This window comes from Coccinella septempunctata, chromosome 3, assembly GCF_907165205.1.
Source record: "Coccinella septempunctata chromosome 3, icCocSept1.1, whole genome shotgun sequence".
Taxonomy (NCBI): Eukaryota; Metazoa; Arthropoda; class Insecta; order Coleoptera; family Coccinellidae; genus Coccinella; species Coccinella septempunctata.
Window position 1 is genome coordinate 10,141,965 of NC_058191.1, and position 17,518 is coordinate 10,159,482.

Genomic DNA, 17,518 nt, shown 5'->3' on the forward strand with positions numbered 1-17,518 from the left:
CTCATTTTTTTTTCGGGGTATGGTTTTGAAGATACGACACAAACCTATATTTTTTTCAATGGGATACCCTGTACTTTATTACTTCGTTGAATTCGTCAATTTTTTTTTCCTTTAAAATGCTTCATAATATCATATGAGTAGGATGCTCAGAAATGCTAAAAAACTAAAACATCACATAATGATGATTTTTGGTTAGTGGGCCATGGATCGCCCATATAAAAGAAGAATCAATTGGAGGGCAAACAAAGATTATACATTCATCACTAAGACGAAAAACAAAACGTAGGTACCTACCTAATAGCAGCACATAAATAATACAAAAATTCATAATACAAATTAGATACAGAAGAAATACTAATAAAATATTTATCATTGATAATTTTCAACATTGCATAATATTTTACTGATTAAACTATTCAAATTGCTGTCCATTTTCCCTAATACATAATTGACAAACCTTTTCAATACGCCTGAGTTTATTCAATATTATAAAAGGGCGGTTTTGTAATTTCTCTGTTGATGCACGAAGTTCTTCGGGACTGCTAGAACAGATTTGCTTTTTTCTCTCCTATGCCTACTTGATTGAACAAAGCTTCCAAACGCATAGTAGCAATAATAACAACAAGAATCCATGAATTACTACTTTTAATAATCAAAAGTAATAATCCTCTTATTGAAACTTGGGAAAGTTAGGCTCACTAACAAAAAATAATCATTATATCACCTATATAATGTTATACATCTTTTCGAAGGGAAAAAAATAAGGAATTCAACGAAGTAATGAAATACAGAGTGTTCCATTGAAAAAAATATAGGTTTGTGTAGTATCTTCAAAACCATATCCCGAAAAAAAAAATTGAGTACACCACTGGATTTTACGCAGAGTTTTGTATCAGACGCAGTTTTTAGTTTAACATTGTTTCTAATAACTTCGGAGATGAAGGAGGGGTCCGAAAAGTGTCAATTTCCAAAATCGCCCTGTATCTCATAAACGGAAACAGTTATGCAAAATCTGATTAGAATAACTTGAGTCTCACAAAAAAGTAGGGCAGGAACGTGAAAACCGCAAGGCTCTATCTTAAATGACAAGCGAGAAACCTGGCTGTCTCACCCAAAATGGGATGCACTGTACAATTTTAAGAAAAAAAACATGGGTCTGCAAATGCTAACTAGAGACACCTACAGGGTTTTATTTTAATTTGAAATTTCAATTGTTCTTCCAATTACAGTCCTGTGGTGACTAGCAGTGTTATTGAGAAATCGGAATTTGGAGCCTTGGATATCGCCTAGCGAGGAATGGTTTCCCCATGTGTATGCTTCGTAAGCCTTCCAGTTCTGGACACTTGCATTGTTCAGTCGAAGATTATCAACAGGAGGTTGAATTTGAACCTTGAAGTGGGCAGATGCTACGCGCCAGAAATACTGTGTTCAGAATTCACTTCAGTCAAACGAGAAATCTGCGACCAACCAAATTGCGAATTGCCAACACAAAACATAACGAATATTAGCCTTTGTTTCCATTCCTTACAACTAGCCAGGAATCACTCAAAGGCGTTGAAATATAATCGCAAAAAATGAGTTAATCCTCTTGCTGATACTCTTTGGTCTTTGGTTCAGCTGTTTCTTTTTCCAATCCACAGAGCCTGAATGTCATATCTCCTGTCTTTCCGATGCGATACAGAAGCATAGACATAGAGACGTGGACTGAGCAATGCCAGTATGAAATTGGCTATTTTATAGAAAGGGGGAAATGATCGTCGGACCATTACCTGTCTCTTTTGTGTTCACATAGAGGTGAATGCAGACCAATCAAAATTCTAGAAAAAGACAACTATCATGCCTGATGTTCAGTTTCTCTCTGTCACTTTTTGTTGGCCTTATTCATGCATAGATAGAAAGGAAAGGCACAGTCCATGTCTCTATGTCTGTGTACAGAAGATACATTTATTCACAGTGTCCCATTGTTCTTAATTTTCGTTATTATGACCAATTCTACCTTTCGTTGAAAAGAAGGCTCACCTTTAAAAACAACCTCAATAGTTGCGCAAAATTTTGGCTATTCTTCAAATCGGAAGCGGCCATTTAATATGCGCATAGATCTTCTAGCTAATAAAGTAATACTCACCTTGTCAGTTTCGCTTGGTGGACAAACTCCCTGAGCGTTGGCTTTTTAACGCGAGGAACATAGGCCAGAGATCGATCCTCAAAATGTTTTCCCATATATAGAAACCGGTCCGACCATTTTTGAGGCAGATTCTGTAAATGAACGGGAGCAATGATGATTGCGATGATTCGGTTCAGATGGTTACCGATTGGCTATTACCAGTTCCGAATTTGCACCACACTTGCTTCAGGCCGTTCGCCTTAACTATCTCTCTGCTGTCTACCAGATACAGGGTGCTGGTGGTAGAAGATGATGCGACTGAGGTCTGGGACTTTGAGGAGCCGTTGTCAATGTCGGGACTGAGAAATCTTATGCGTTCTTGCCAAAGATTCCAGAACATCTGTGCGAGGAGTGACAGAGCTATTAGAAATTTAAGCTCTCAAGAATTTCTGTCGAATATAATCTCCCGTATCAGAGCACCACCGAAGAAAAATCTACTCGTCTATTCTATGATCAGAAATATTTCAGATTGTGGTCATGAATGATAAGCAAATCAAAGAAAGCAATAAAAAAATTGTGTAAACAGTTTAAGCATTGCATGAATTATTTTCGATCGCCGTTGAAAGTGTCTAGACTCTAGACGTATCTGGTATATTAGTTCTTGTGGATGGTGAAATTAATTCCATTTCATTAAAAGATAGAATACTTTGTCCGATGCGGAAAAAATTGAAACGATTTTTATTTAGGGCGATGACAGGAGAAATGTTGTTGATGCTGTTGCGTTGTATGCGCACCGTTTTCTCAACAGAAATACTCCATCCCGTAGTTCTTTTTATCGTTTGGTGAATAAATTCAAAGTAAATGAAAATGTTGCACCACCAAAAAAAAACGCGTCAGTAAGTAGCTGAGGGTACAAAAAATGTGCCTATTGAGGTAGTTATTGGGCTACTCCGCTCTATAGAGCGCATTTTTCTCATGATGTGATTTTGGAGTTGAAGGTATCTGAACTTGTTTCCAATATGTGAAAAAAAAGCCGACACAAATGAATTGAAACACGATAGTTAGTTGAGAAGTACCGTTAGGAACACTTGTGCAGAATTTTGTGATAATCGTATTATTAGAAATTATAAGAAAATCCTTCGAATCCGTTTTAGTAGATTTTAAGCGTGTTTCTGGTTAGGTTTCTAGCGGTATTTTACTGTCAGGAAAAACTTTATAACCAGTTTGAATCGCAAAAATAGCTAGGTTGTGAAAAATAGTTGATTGTATAGGGTTTTTCAAAAGGAACTTTGTTTTTCACTAAGGCCCCAACTACATGACAGTTATGACATTGGTTTTTGACATATCTATAGTAGAAACTTGGGCAATTGTTACGATGAATTCCATTTCTCTCAAAAATCGTTTCAAAATAATAACTCACTATGAAAATGGTGGATCTGTAAGAGTTTTACAGATCGGTCAACATAATCGAGATATGTTAACTACTAAAGTTTGGCCTATTGTTGAACATATGGATATCATAAATATGTGGTTTCAACAAGACGGTGCCACAAGTCACACATCTACCGAAACAATGGATTTATTGCAAACCAAATTTCCTGATCGCATAATTTCACGAAATTCGGCCGTTAAAGGGCTAGCTCGATTATTTGTTATAGGGTTATGTTAAAGGCAGAGTCTACACGGAGCCAATTTAATCGATTGCAGCCTTAAAACTCAAAATTCGTGAAGTTATTAACGAAATGGACCCAACATATTGTCGAAGAGTGATTAAAAACTTTGATGAAAGAATCGACATCTATAACCGTGGTCATGGTGGACATTTATAACAAATAATTTTCCATTCATAATTGCCAAACCTTCTTTTCCTGAATAAAATGAAAATTTGAATCATTGTCATCTGAATTTATTGTTTTGTTTCATTTAGATTTTATTTTGATTTACAAAACAAAGTTCTTGTTGAAAAACCCTATACATGTCAAAACAAAAATAAAAATAACCTCATCTCAGTTCTCAGTTCAGACTGTTTTCTCTCATATAATGAAATGAAATCGCAATAAGTTTACTTAACTCTGGATGCTATTTTCAATATTACATTCGAATGTGTTCTAAAGTTAATAACAGTAGATTGAATAAATAGTTGCCTTCATTTTGGGATGAAAAAAGAACATTACAGACCATTCATTCATAATGAACACTGGATATACCATGAATACATGATATTCTTTCAACGTTGCCGGCCTAAGAAAAGGAAACCTTCTGAATATTCTGATTCTGAACGAGAGATTTCTAAATAGTTCACTTATACTGTTCTACAATGGTATATGCACAAGTTATGCAAAAAAGAAAATCACTTCAACGTGTGCATTGATATAAAAATTTCACTGGTGAAACTTGGCTCTATTTCTAGTATCGTATTTAAGAAAACTCCGATCGGTTTGATAACTGCTGGTTTTTTTTTCTAACAAGAATTAGGTTCTATATGATGTATACAAACAGAGATCAATATTCTTTGCAGAACGAATGGATTTTTGGCGGCCGACATCCAATTCTTCCAAGAAAACATTGCTTGCATTCCGCTTTTTCATGATTAATATCTCTCCGGATTCCCTAAATTCAATAGTCTCGTTCGTAAAAGTATACCAACGATTGAACTATACCTATAGAATGATCACAACATAAATAAAAAGATGCGATTTTTCTCCAATCAAATTTTTTTCGTGCAATACATTTGACAAAATAAACAATCCCTTGTCAGCGCTTATAACTCTGATCGCGAGCTGTAAGAGTTGTAACCACAAGTGACTGGTAGCACGCTGAAAATCGCCTTTTGCAAAAACTTTCAAAACATTATTTTGGAGCCGAATACCAATTTCAATTTTCAATTTTATCGGAGTATTATGTTATCTAAGCAGTGTTGGGAGTGTTCAAGTTCAATACTTGGGTGGTTTACCGTTGAAGGTGTAGAAGTGCTTAAAGCTTCTGTTTGTTTAATGGAATATCTAAGTATAATATTCTCCTACATATTAATCTACAATCCAAAAACTGAGAAATTACATATATTTCGTCTGTAAGAAGAAGTTTTCTTCATCACTAAAAGTTTTTTTCATATTTTTCAGTTCCTTTAGATTTTCAATACTTCATTTTTGTTGAGACAAATTATATCATTTGCACGAATAAGAAATTTTTGGAATTCTCATTTCCCTTCATGAAATCATTATTTTCCTACACCTATGAAATCTTGATAGTGTGGGAGAGTAGAGAAGAACTTTAGTTTCTAAATATTTCGTTCTAAAGAAGTTTGTTTTGCATTAGGTACTCTCGTTTCTTGTCCGTCGATAATCAGTTGCCTTCAATATAGAATATGTGTTTCAGTTGAATACTGTTTTATCGAAAAAATCTTATTTGCAACAGCTTTTGAGAAAAGTGCCTAGTGCTTAGTGCACGCAAAATAGAATTACTGTCATAAAATTCTCAGTAATAGCGAGCTTTTCGTGAAAAATCTGTGCTCGAAAGCATTTTTTGTCAGGGTTGATACAAGGTCCATAGCATTTTTATAACGTGAAAGGTCAAAGATTATAGAGTAGAAAGATGGGAAACGAGGCGACTAAAGCGATTTGAGAGCCATCTGTGTGTCAAGCGTGTTTTTAAGAAGCTAGAACTGGTTAAAATATTAATTTGAGTGCCATTGCCAGAAATATATGAAATTTTGTAAGATTTCAGACGTCCATTTCGATCAAAGAGGTTTTGAATGTTTTGATTCTCGTACCGCTTTTTGTTTATCTAGCTCGTTCTAGTTGCTGATTATTGAATTTTTTGTCTTATTTATGGTGAAAACAACAAAATATTGTTCGAAAATTATTGAATGGTGAAGAACGGTGGATCAAATAATAAAATGTATTTTACGAGATTAAGTTTTTCGCTCAACTAAGGAAAATGGAAGCGTAAGTATTAAAAGTCGTAATATGTGAATCGGTCATTCATTGATTCTAATTTTCAGTGCTTCGAAGTGGATAAAATTCTCAGGCCTGAAGACAATTACTTCAGCAAACACTACTAACTACACCATGTGCAGTGAACATTTTACTGCAGGTCGATTGAGAACTGTTCATCGACGTAAATTGTTGTATGCAAAAAGCGTCCCTTGCATGAACGGCCTATATTAAGGGGAAATTATGATCTTTATAGGTCCATTCAATGATTCCCAATTACTAATCTTTCAATATATTCAGAAATGCAGAGGTTTTATTGATTTCCATTCGGGAACCGGAGTGACTGTCAAATTGTTGTTTAGAAAGTCAAAGTTTTATGAAACCTACTGTGAGTGTTTTGTTCATTCATTAATCAATTTGTATATTGTGTCATGAAGAGACCATATCATAAGGAAATCATAAAAAAAGCACCAAGAAACTATACTGACATACAGATCTTGTATACAAGATCTGTATGTCAGTATTACGGACATATATATATGTCTGTAAGGTTTTTTTTAAGTGTGGTTCTGAAAATTCTATAAATAATACCTACATATTATGTAAGTAACTGGAATATGTATGCTTTGATGGTATATTGAATATTGGTTCATATTTATTTCTGATATATGTATATTTTATATTTTACAGATTCAACTAAGTTCATTAATTCAAAACAACCTATTGTACAGAAATAACACCTTCAACGTATACCAGATCACCATATACTTAAGAGTCCTAGTCAAAGCTTCATTTATTGCCGACAATTTCAATTTTTGTAAATTTTTTATGAACTGCAATTAAACATATAGCACATCCAACAGCGTTTTTCGTTGATATCATTGATTCCAAACAATGTTTAGATGAAAACTAACATCCTGATCACAAAACAAAACCATACTTTTGTTTTGTCGCTCAGGATGTTTGTTTTCTATTAGAAACAAAGTCGATATTGAAATTTAATGCAAGGAATAGCATTCGAATTTCGCGCCCCTCAATTAAAAAACAGAAAACTGTTATCAACAAGTTTTTCTTTATTGACAGTGCGTTTTTAGCGCCATCTCATTGTCACGCGTGTTTTCACTGGCCAAAATGTAGTCGGTTTTTAGTACTAGCGATATGAGGGCGTTTCCTATCTTTCTACTCTATAATCTTTGGTGAAAGGTAAGTAGACGAACAATTTTAACTCTACCATTATCAAAGAGTCAGTGAAGTAGCAACAGGGGCTACAAGGGGGTTTACGTTATATTCATTAGCGTTACATTAATTTACGTCACATTAAAATGTTTCCCATCTTTCTCGGTATGTATAGTCTGTGCTATTAAAAACCATTGCAGTCTTTTATACCAAAAAAATCGAAAATTACGAGAGTTTGTGAGGTTCTGTTGCTTACCTCTCGTTTTTCGAAACCTCCTAATTCGAAATAAAGTACACTATTGTTACAAAAATGGGCTTTCAAGGCTTGCCTCTTCTGTTTTGAAAAAACAGTTAAATTAACGCATTCCACCGGGTAGATGGCAATAAGTTCGAACGTTTCAATATCTGGATCGATGCCAGGGTTGAAATGAGTGCAGGATTTTTCGACTGGGGGTATAACGTCAGTTGCCAGCACCAGTTTCGATGGGGTTAGACCTGAAAAAACACATTAGAAAATGTCACATTTCGATCAATATCACCATGTCACAATAGGGAATACTCCTTCTGACGAAAATGATGTATTTTTTATGGAATATCTTTGAAACGTCACATTTTGAATTAACCATTTCAACCGTTTCCCAAAAAAAAAATATTACTTAATCTTATTACTTAAATAAAAACGAAAAATTAGAATGGGTATTTAAAATTTAAAGCGTTTCGTTTCTAATGCACAAGTTGGCAACATCGACTGAAATATGAGTTGATAATGAAGGACAACAAATACAATATCTTGATGAGATAGACAAAGATGGCTGCCTATGAAGTCTGTGACGAACGAGGAAGGTCGTAAAATTTTATGGGATTTTTATGGCCGGTTGCTGTTGAGGATCGCGACTTGTGATGGCTGAATGAACAGCTGTTATTTTATAAACAAGCCATTGTTCTTTTTATTTTCTAGTAGGCGCTGTTGCCAAATCGTAAACTAGAAACGGAGCGATTTAAATTTCAAAACTTCATATTCGAAGAATGATTTTGAATAGTTTCCGCGATGCATTTGAAAAATTCATGAATGAAACTCATAATTATTCAGTTTAAACTTGCATATACTGTGATAACCCAAATTGAGGAGAATTCTCCATCCGTAGGCTGACCAGATTATCCCCAGTTCAATGACGGACGGGCCTGGGGAATGTGTATATATTTATATATACAGGGCGAGTCATTGAATCGTGAACATATTTTAGTAGTCTAAGATCCCACTGCAGAATTACTTCGTTCATTACGTACAGAGTCAAACACACATTTTCACATACGTTTATGGATAGGAGAATACACTGATAACACCGCAGCCTGTCAAAAGTGGCCGCAAGTAATTTTAATTAAATTAATGTTAATCAATATTCCAAGAGAAATCCGTTCACTCCGTTTTGAAATAAAATATCATCCACATCATAACCATGCATGTAAAGAATACTAAAATCCATAGCTGCCGTTGCACACTCGGCCGCAACTACCTCGCAGCCAGGTGTAATAATAATAATAATAATAATAATATACTTTATTTCAAGGAATCTCCATAAAAATTACAAAGATGCAAATGAAATCACGTCTAAACTTAACTGAAATACAATATTTACATAAAAGAACTACAATATTCTCACTGCATGAAAAAACTCTTCTAAGGAATATGGTTCGATCTTAATGAGGAGAGTTTTCAATGATTTTTTAAAGCTATTCAAGTTTGTCAACAATTTCACATTATATGGAAGAGAGTTAAATAGTTTAATGCACATATAAGATGGATGTTTCTCAGTAATTGCTAATTTATGCAATGGAAAATGAAGATCGATAGATCGAGTTGGATAGGGGTGCTGAGAAGTATGAATTATAAACTTTTCCCTATTCTTCATAAAGAACATTAAACATTCAAATATATAAAGGGCATACAAAGTCAGAATATTCTTTTCTCTGAATACTCCTCTACATGACTCTCTGAATTTCATATGGAACATGATTCTCATAATTTTCTTCTGTATTTTAAAGATAGAGTCAACAGCCGAGCTAGCTCCCCAAAACATTATTCCATATCACATGACAGACTCTGCATTAGCAAAATAAACTGATCTTAAGCTAATTGGGTTTAAATATTTCACCAATACCCTTATTCCATAGCATATCTTACTTAATTTCATCGATAAGAATTCTATATGATCGTACCATTTCAAGAACCTGTCGATATGAAGGCCTAAGAATTTAGTCGATTGACTCAAAATAATGCTTTTATCTGCTAACTGTATTGAATCGTCCAACTGTTTACGGGATCTATCTGTGCTGAATACTAGAACTGCGGTTTTGTCTTCATTCATAAGAAGTTTATTAGAATCGAACCAATCTTTCACAATTGCAAATATCTCATCCGCTTTTTTGCTGATACTTAAAAAATCATTGCCCTCCACTAAAATATTGGTGTCATCTACGAAACAATAAATGATGACCAACAGGGCTTCAATCAAAAGACATAAATCATTCATAAAAAGAATAAACAAAATACTGGACCCAGCACGCTTCCCTGAGGTACGCCAATATTCACCTCTACCTGATCTGACTCTGACATCACACCATCTACTTGAACAGACACCTTCTGATGGCGACCTCCAAGGTAAGACTCAAACCACATTTTTGCCACACCGCGAATTCCCATATTCTCTAACTTTTGGAGCAGATAAGAATGGTTCAAACAATCATAAGCTCTTGACTGATCAATAAATAAACCCAATCCGAGTTTATCTTTTTCCATTATGCGGATTATTTCCTGAGTAAACTGGAAAATGGCTGTGATCGGAGACCTACCCCCGAGGTATCCATGCTGAGAGTCACTGAATATATTATTTCCTTCAAGAAATTCTAAAAGCCTAGTTAACATTGCTTTCTCAAATATTTTCGAAAAACATGGTAGAAGAGTTATAGGTCTATAATTTTCAACAGCACACTTATCCCCCTTTTTAAAAATGGGCTGCTATTCTCGAGCATTCGCAATATATGCGATCGTACGCATCGAAAAACCTTGTGGGGTTTTTAACAGCAAATAGCAGAGTTTTCCAGAGTTTCACCAAAGCATTGTGTGCTTTCATATAAGATAAACACAATGCTTTGGTGCAACTCTGGAAAACTTTGCTATTTGCTGTTAAAAACATCACAACATTTTTCGATGCGTACGATCGCATATATTGCGATTGCTCGAGAAGAGCAGCCCTGGTTGTTTTCCAGTGCGAAACTAAACCGGAACATGTGTGAAAGATCCCATAATATCAGTAGATATAATTCGGAACATCGGGTAAGAACCCGATGGTGCGAAATGAGTCTAACTCTCTCTTACTTTATTTCGGATATCTCGCTACTTTAACAGATGGCAGACCTAACTTGCGGCTATTTTTTCACAGGCAGCCATACATGATCCTATTGGAAAAAAAATTTGGTTTAATTTGATATCAAAAACATCCGTATACGTCATGAACGTAGAAATACGTCGAAATGTTACCTGCTTAGTGCTTACACCTGGCTGCGAGGTAGTTGCGGCCGAGTGTGCAACGGCAGCTATGGATTTTAGTATTCTTTACATGCATTGTTATGATGTGGATGATATTTTATTTCAAAACGGAATGAACGAAATTTCTCTTGGAATATTGATTAACATTAATTTAATTAAAATTACTTGCGGCCACTTTTGACAGGCTGCGGTGTTATCAGTGTATTCTCCTATCCATAAACGTATGTGAAAAGGTGTGTTTGTCTCTGAACGTAATGAACGTAGTAATTCTGCAGTGGGATCTCGTACTATAACAGTAGATTCTTGAGGTCAAAAGAAACACTGATAAAAATGCTTCGATATAATAACGTATCTTGGTCTTGGTATTCTTAACCCTTAATTTGATTCCGTATCCTATGAGATACGCCATATTCACGCAAGTATTATTCTGTGTAGAAGGCTGCATCAGGTTGCATAATGTAGTATATTATATATATAGACCTCATTTCATTCAAACCCCCAACTATTTCCGCCATGCATACGAGTTTGTTGAAAATACAGTGTCGTTAGTTAGTAATGTTGGTTTTTTATAAATGCTCTTGCCAAATTAAGGAATAATAGCCAACATTTGAATGTAATATAGGTAGAGACGGTTATCGTTAGACAGCTTTCAAGGGTTGTAGCACAGCCTCTATAGAGAGCTGTGGTTGTAGCACCCTTTACGGGAGTTTTCGGACATGGGTTCATTAAAGAACGACTACTTATTTTCTGGTCTTCTATCATGTTTAGAAAATTTCCCTTGTATGTACAGTAGGTTCTTATAGAATGCAAGATGGAAGCTATCAACAACTATCAAAGATTGGCGAGTATTCAAACTATAATACAAAATGGTATATTGATATCATTTCATGAAATAAGGTCGCTCGCTGTGCAACTTTGGCTCAGTAACCTCACGAAAGAATCTTTTTTCTTTATGCGGGGATGATTGACAGATTAAATAAAAATCAATCGTCGAAAAGATTCAAAAGTTCAATTATTTCTTGACAGCTGACAGCTTTGAAGTGTCTGGCAGAATCAATAGCTTGCAGAAAGAGTCTGGCAGTGCTGAATATTAATCTGTTTTTTTATACTGTACACAATAATGCAATATATTGTTGTGCCATCAGAATTTGTGAAGTTCTATTCGACCTCCATATTGGCCCACTACCCGGCTTAGCAAACACGTTCAAAATGCATAAAATACTACATTATTTATTACATTTTTGTCGGAAAATGAATGACGTGTCGTTTAATCTTACTCTAGAAATATATATAACTCACCTTATAAAATATACATCAACAATATACGAGGATATATTGATATCTAGTTAGCTTAGACCAGTGCCATGCATAAAAATGCCATTTAAAGATGTCCGAAAGCGCAATGTACAGACATACAGACAGAGTGATAAGTGACTTACCTTAATCAGACTAAAAAGCTTTTACAAGTTTCCCTTTGATTAAATCCAATATCAAGATTGGAATATTTTTTCCATATTGATATTTTGTAAGAATAACTCACCCTGCATAATAATTACCAAAATTCGTCATCAAATTTATTGTCAATAGGTACCTTATAAGATTTCCCGATAAGGACTGATTGAGAAAAATATCGAAGCAGATAAGGAAAAATGATCGTCATGAATCTAATGAGCCCAAATTACAATCTAATTCACTCTGTTCAGGTAGAGGAGACAAAGAAAGTACGTACTCAGTTTCGCGAACCAACCACATATATTTTGTAGTGTTGTTGAGTTTTTTTCATTGTGAGACTGGGAACATAAAAAAATTGAATGAATTAAATTGAATCGCAAAGCATCAATATCTATTGCAAAGTGGCAATTTTTTAATTGTGTTATGATGGAATCGGGGCTATGAAGATTTACTGTTTTCCACCATTTCTCTCAGCGTCTTTCTTACTTCTCTCCCTAATAGATAATAGTCATCCAGCTCAAAATCAACCTGCATCATATTGAAAAGCTCGTTTTCGGCGAAACCAATTTTTTTGTATTCTTCACTTTCACTTTCATTACGATGAATTTTGTTCAAATACTGAAAAGTTAAGGCCTAAAATCTAGAGTATTTGGCTCCTGAAGTAATCCATAATTTCTTCAGAAACTCGCACGACTGAAATCAATTCCAGCAATGACGTAAAACGTCAAGTTTGATGAAAAAAATCGACTGAATTAAACCCCTAATTGGGCAATATCTTGTGTATACCAAGAAATTTAATTGAAAGCCTTTTCAAGTACCTATTATATAGGGAACTATCTTCAACCGCATCATTTCATAGGATTGTTTTTGCTATCTACCCATAATTTGTTCTGATAATTAGAATATCGTCTTCTACAATCAATTCCGATCAAATCAATTCTTCTGAAGGAAATCCTACTTTATTTCATGAACCTTTCAGGAACTAAACTGTTTTTTCTTGAATTATCAGAATGTTGGTACTTACCTAGATACACTTGTCTTAAACCTTGTCCTTCCTTAGTGGTTTGCGCGAAGGGACTTTCAATCAATACCATATCTTCAAAATCGCAATACTCAGAGAACAAGAGCTTTTGGACACGGTTAATAGTCATGACATTAATTTGATAGGAAAAAATTGCATCCTGATATCACTTCAAAGTTTATTTCGTGATATGCAAAGGTAAAATACACATGTTGACACTTTCAAATTGACAGAACATGATGATATACATACAAACTATGATATAATGTAAAAATATAAGTAAATATAATATTGCAGAAATATTGTACTTATCACAATATAATAGGCACATTTCAGTCGGGCCCCATGGGAAATCGAAAATTACAAAGCACAAGCTTTCATCAAGGTCACCTCCTTCGTTGTCTCTATTTCTTTTGGCGGATAAATCTGTGTTCCATCACGTGGTCACCTGTGATGCTTTTTCATTTATCACAATTGGTCTAGAAATAAGAAAATTTATCAGAATCAAACTTCGTAAATCTCAAATTTTGTGCGTTGAATAGAGTTACATTTTGAAATTCATAATTCATAAAAAGTTATGCTCGTAGTGTGCTTCGAGAAGTTGGACTTCTTTTGCAAAATCGTCTTTTGCTCAGTCCAATTTCCGAATATACATATATTTCAAAACACACTGCGAACAAAGATTTTGTCATATTTTATGATAAATGGCAGTCGTATGGAGTACCATGAACTGAATTATTATAATAGGACAAAATCAACATGTCTGTCCAAGATATGACATTCAGACATTCTGAAAAAGACACATCTTATTTGTTCTGAAGGGTTGTTTAAACTTTACCAGAATGATTTTCGTCAATTCCATACCTAATAAAACTCAATTGGACAAATTATCCATAAGAAAATAGGTAGTGTCCAGTTTTTGTATGGTAAACACAGTCTTAAGCAATTATGTGACCAAACTTTCGTTTTAGTGGCACCACAAAAATTCTGTCGACAGAGAAGAAGAGCCAATCGAATTTACTTTCTAATGCCCGATATAAAACTTTCCTCCTAATTTATTTTTCTCGAATTTCCGAAACACACATTGCGATGAAAACATTTGGAAAAATAATTAAGTTCAGAAATCGTACACTGCCAGAAATGAAGTAGGTAAATAAAACATGTTTGGACGCTATTTAAAATGGTGCCTATATACCAAATATGTACTGTTACTGTGAAATATTTTTTGTTTGTTTATTGCATATTTACAATCTATATACTTCAACAGTAATCAGTAAATGTTATATAATATTGATTCTTGGCCAATGAAATGAATATTATTAAGGCGTTTTTGGGCTTCGAAACAAATTTGGTTTGAATAAAACAGGGTGGGTTGGAAAATATATTCTCACTGTTTGTTTTTTGTAGCAATTAGCAATTGACGTTTAAATCTCCCTTCGGAGTTTGGTCACATAATTATCAAACTAAATATCTTAATACTAGTGATTCAATAACTGGCACATTGAGAACTGAAGAAGAATAGTTATCGGTGGCTATTTGATTCGAGTTATAAAAAATGTTATAAATTGATTGGTAGTTTCCAATTTACTTTGAATTCTAACTGAATAAAATAAAGTATCTTTAATGGACATTAGACAAAACATGCCAAAACAAGAATGCTAAAGAGCCAAATTCATGATACCACCACAATTATTTGGAGCTATTGAAAAGACGAAGAATCACAAAAATCTGTTCAAATAGAAATACCAGTTAATTTGAGATAAAATATTTACAAAAGATATAAGACTTCCCCACTACAGAAGGTAATTATTATTAGTAGCGAAAACTGAAATAAATACGGAATAGAGTGATAAGGATATTTATGAAGAGAAGAATATACGCATACCCAATACTACGTTGAATCGAATTCGAAAAAAGATAGATAAAAGAATCAAACAACCAAAATTTAATGTTAGTTGAACGGAAAACCAAAAGAGCAGAGTGAAGAGATGAACGAAATTTCTTACAGTTCCCGAAAAGTAATACTTTTCTGCGCCGCCAACGGTTTGTGTTCTGGTACGTTGTCGACGGTAGAATTTTTCAAAATTCCGTTCTTATTATCGTTTTTCTTCTCTATTGAATTGTTGATATTTATGGTAACTCTGTTCGAGAACGTTTCGGTTATGTTTTCCCTCGAACTGGTCAAGTCGTTGGTTGATTTAACGACGTTTTTCGACAAGTTATTCAGGGAAACTTTTACACAGCCGTTATTCAGCGGTTTTTGTTGGGGATAGTTGAGCAAGTTTTCCTGAAAATGAGGGGCAGAGTAAGACATGTGGAGAATTTTCGAGAGTATTTCAATTCATTTGAATAAATTTATTTATATCTAGTGATAATTGAAATCGCAAAACAGAGAAGTGACAATTTTTCGATCAAACTTTGCAGGGATGCTCAAAACGGACTAAGGGGTGTCAGAAACTAATTCTGCAGTACCTGTTACCAAATTTAAACTCATTGTGAGGAGTGCTTATTAGGCTGTCTAGTTCTGGACGCGCTGTAAACAGACAGTGTACACAGTGACCCAATAAAAAGGTATCTCTCATTTAATAATTATCGAAATTTGATGAGACAAGTTCATTACCCATCGGCTCAAACATGGACTCAAAATTCTCTAAAAAGCAACCCCTGGGTGCTACAACCTCAAGAATTTGAATAGGGAACATGGGTCGAGTGACAGTTCATTTCAAGGATCTTCGAGTTCGTTTTCAGAAATGTTCTACTAGAGGTTCTTAGTAGTAGTTCTTCAGTAAGAAAACTAATTTTCTCTTCTGATCATCTGATTTTGCTGTGTACAATAATTCATCAAAATCATTCAAATTAAATATACGAATTGAGCTTCCGAACAGAACAAAAGCGGATTCGGAAATTTTACTTATATTTTGTTGAACACATTCATTGAACATCAGAGATTTCGATGCAGAATTTTAAATCGTGGTTTAAGAAGAAAAACTTGGTTTTTTAATCGCTTTTTCTGTTTCATATTGAATCTTTTCAAATAAGTACCTACTGATTTTATAGGTGAACGTGTATGTGAGAGTGATTGCACGATTCAAGAACAAGTGAAATTGATTTGTATAACGCGAATAGTAACAGTGGAAGAGCGAGGGCTGCTGCAATAGACTTTCAATCAAAATCATCCTGAAAATCCTGGTGAAAATTGCATTTATCTTTAATAAAAAATCCAGGGAGGCTGGTTCAATTATTCGCAATCGAATACAACATTAAAAAAAATTGCTGTTTTGAATCATATATTGTTTTAATGTCTAACATCTAGTCAATAGGAAATTATCAAGATGTCTTTTTCCAACAGGATTCGGAATGTTCTGAGTGGAAATATTCCCGAGTGTTTTGGTTGTAGAGGAGTGACATTATTTAACACTAGAATTCTTTCAAAATGTACGTCAAATGCTCGAATCATGTTTCAATTATTGTATATAAGAGAATGGAACTTAATTAACCGAACATCTAATTTTAATAGTCCAGTAGTATTTTTGTAAAAAAAAAATCTCCCAGAATTGTATATTCATATTAATGCCAAAAAATTCACTGCAGAAATATCGAGACGAAAGACCAAATGAGTTGTCACTCAACCCCTGTCCCTTGAGGTTATAACGCTCGCTTGTAAGGGGTTTTGATATGGACCATCAACATTGATGATCCTGAGCTTTTTCATTTCCTTGAATACCGTAATATCCTAGTACCATTGTTCATGATGTTGCTTCTGGATTCTAGACAGTTGATGAAGCTACAGTATTACGAAATTCCCAGGACAGCACAGAGACCTATTTGTGAAGTGGCAGGCTCCAAGCTCTTTCTTCTTCTTCTACGTGCGGTACCCCACTGGGCTGAACTGAGGCCTAGTGACAGTGACCCATTGTTCATTCGCTTGTAGTTGAAGAGACTCAAACCCTGAGACATGCTGACAAAAATGCCACAAGTCGATAGAGAGGAGTCCCATATGAACCGTAGGTGTTGTGTTTCCTAGGTGTGTCAACTCTTCAAGGTTGCTGCAGATGAACAGTTTCTTCAGTGCTACTGCACCAGCGGCACAGGAAGCAGCCGGTCAGTCCCATTCTATTTAAGTTTTTTGTTAAACAGGTGCCCAGTCATTGCTCTAGTTACCAAACTCATCTGTTTGCTCTCGAAAGCCAGGAGTTTTTGACATTGAGGACTGTTCTCAATGAGAAGCCTTCACTAGCTGAGGCCACATTGCGTGATCCATTCAGAGGAAAATATCCTCTCTAGCC

The 17,518-nt window shown here is 34.7% G+C and overlaps 2 protein-coding genes across 5 annotated transcripts in view; both read right to left on the minus strand.

The window, feature by feature from the left end:
• LOC123309302 overlaps positions 1–13,386 on the minus strand; it is a 32,967-nt gene extending 19,581 nt beyond the window's left edge. For all 3 annotated transcript variants that reach the window (XM_044892349.1, XM_044892352.1, XM_044892350.1), the window contains exons 1-4: positions 13,236–13,386; positions 7,469–7,707; positions 2,310–2,504; positions 2,126–2,256 (exon numbers count right to left, since the gene is read on the minus strand). In XM_044892349.1, the coding sequence (XP_044748284.1) occupies positions 2,126–2,256; positions 2,310–2,504; positions 7,469–7,707; positions 13,236–13,362 (692 nt within the window). In that variant the 5' untranslated portion in view covers positions 13,363–13,386. The remainder of the gene's footprint in view (positions 1–2,125; positions 2,257–2,309; positions 2,505–7,468; positions 7,708–13,235) is intronic.
• Positions 13,387–13,396: 10 nt separating this feature from the next.
• Positions 13,397–17,518, minus strand: part of LOC123309303 (harmonin) — a 92,291-nt gene continuing 88,169 nt past the window's right edge. Inside the window, exons 11-12 of one of the 2 annotated variants that reach the window (XM_044892353.1) lie at positions 15,239–15,519; positions 13,397–13,711 (exon numbers count right to left, since the gene is read on the minus strand). In XM_044892353.1, coding sequence (XP_044748288.1) covers positions 13,669–13,711; positions 15,239–15,519 — 324 coding nt within the window. In that variant the 3' untranslated portion in view covers positions 13,397–13,668. The remainder of the gene's footprint in view (positions 13,712–15,238; positions 15,520–17,518) is intronic. The other variant, XM_044892354.1, reaches the window with a different exon arrangement.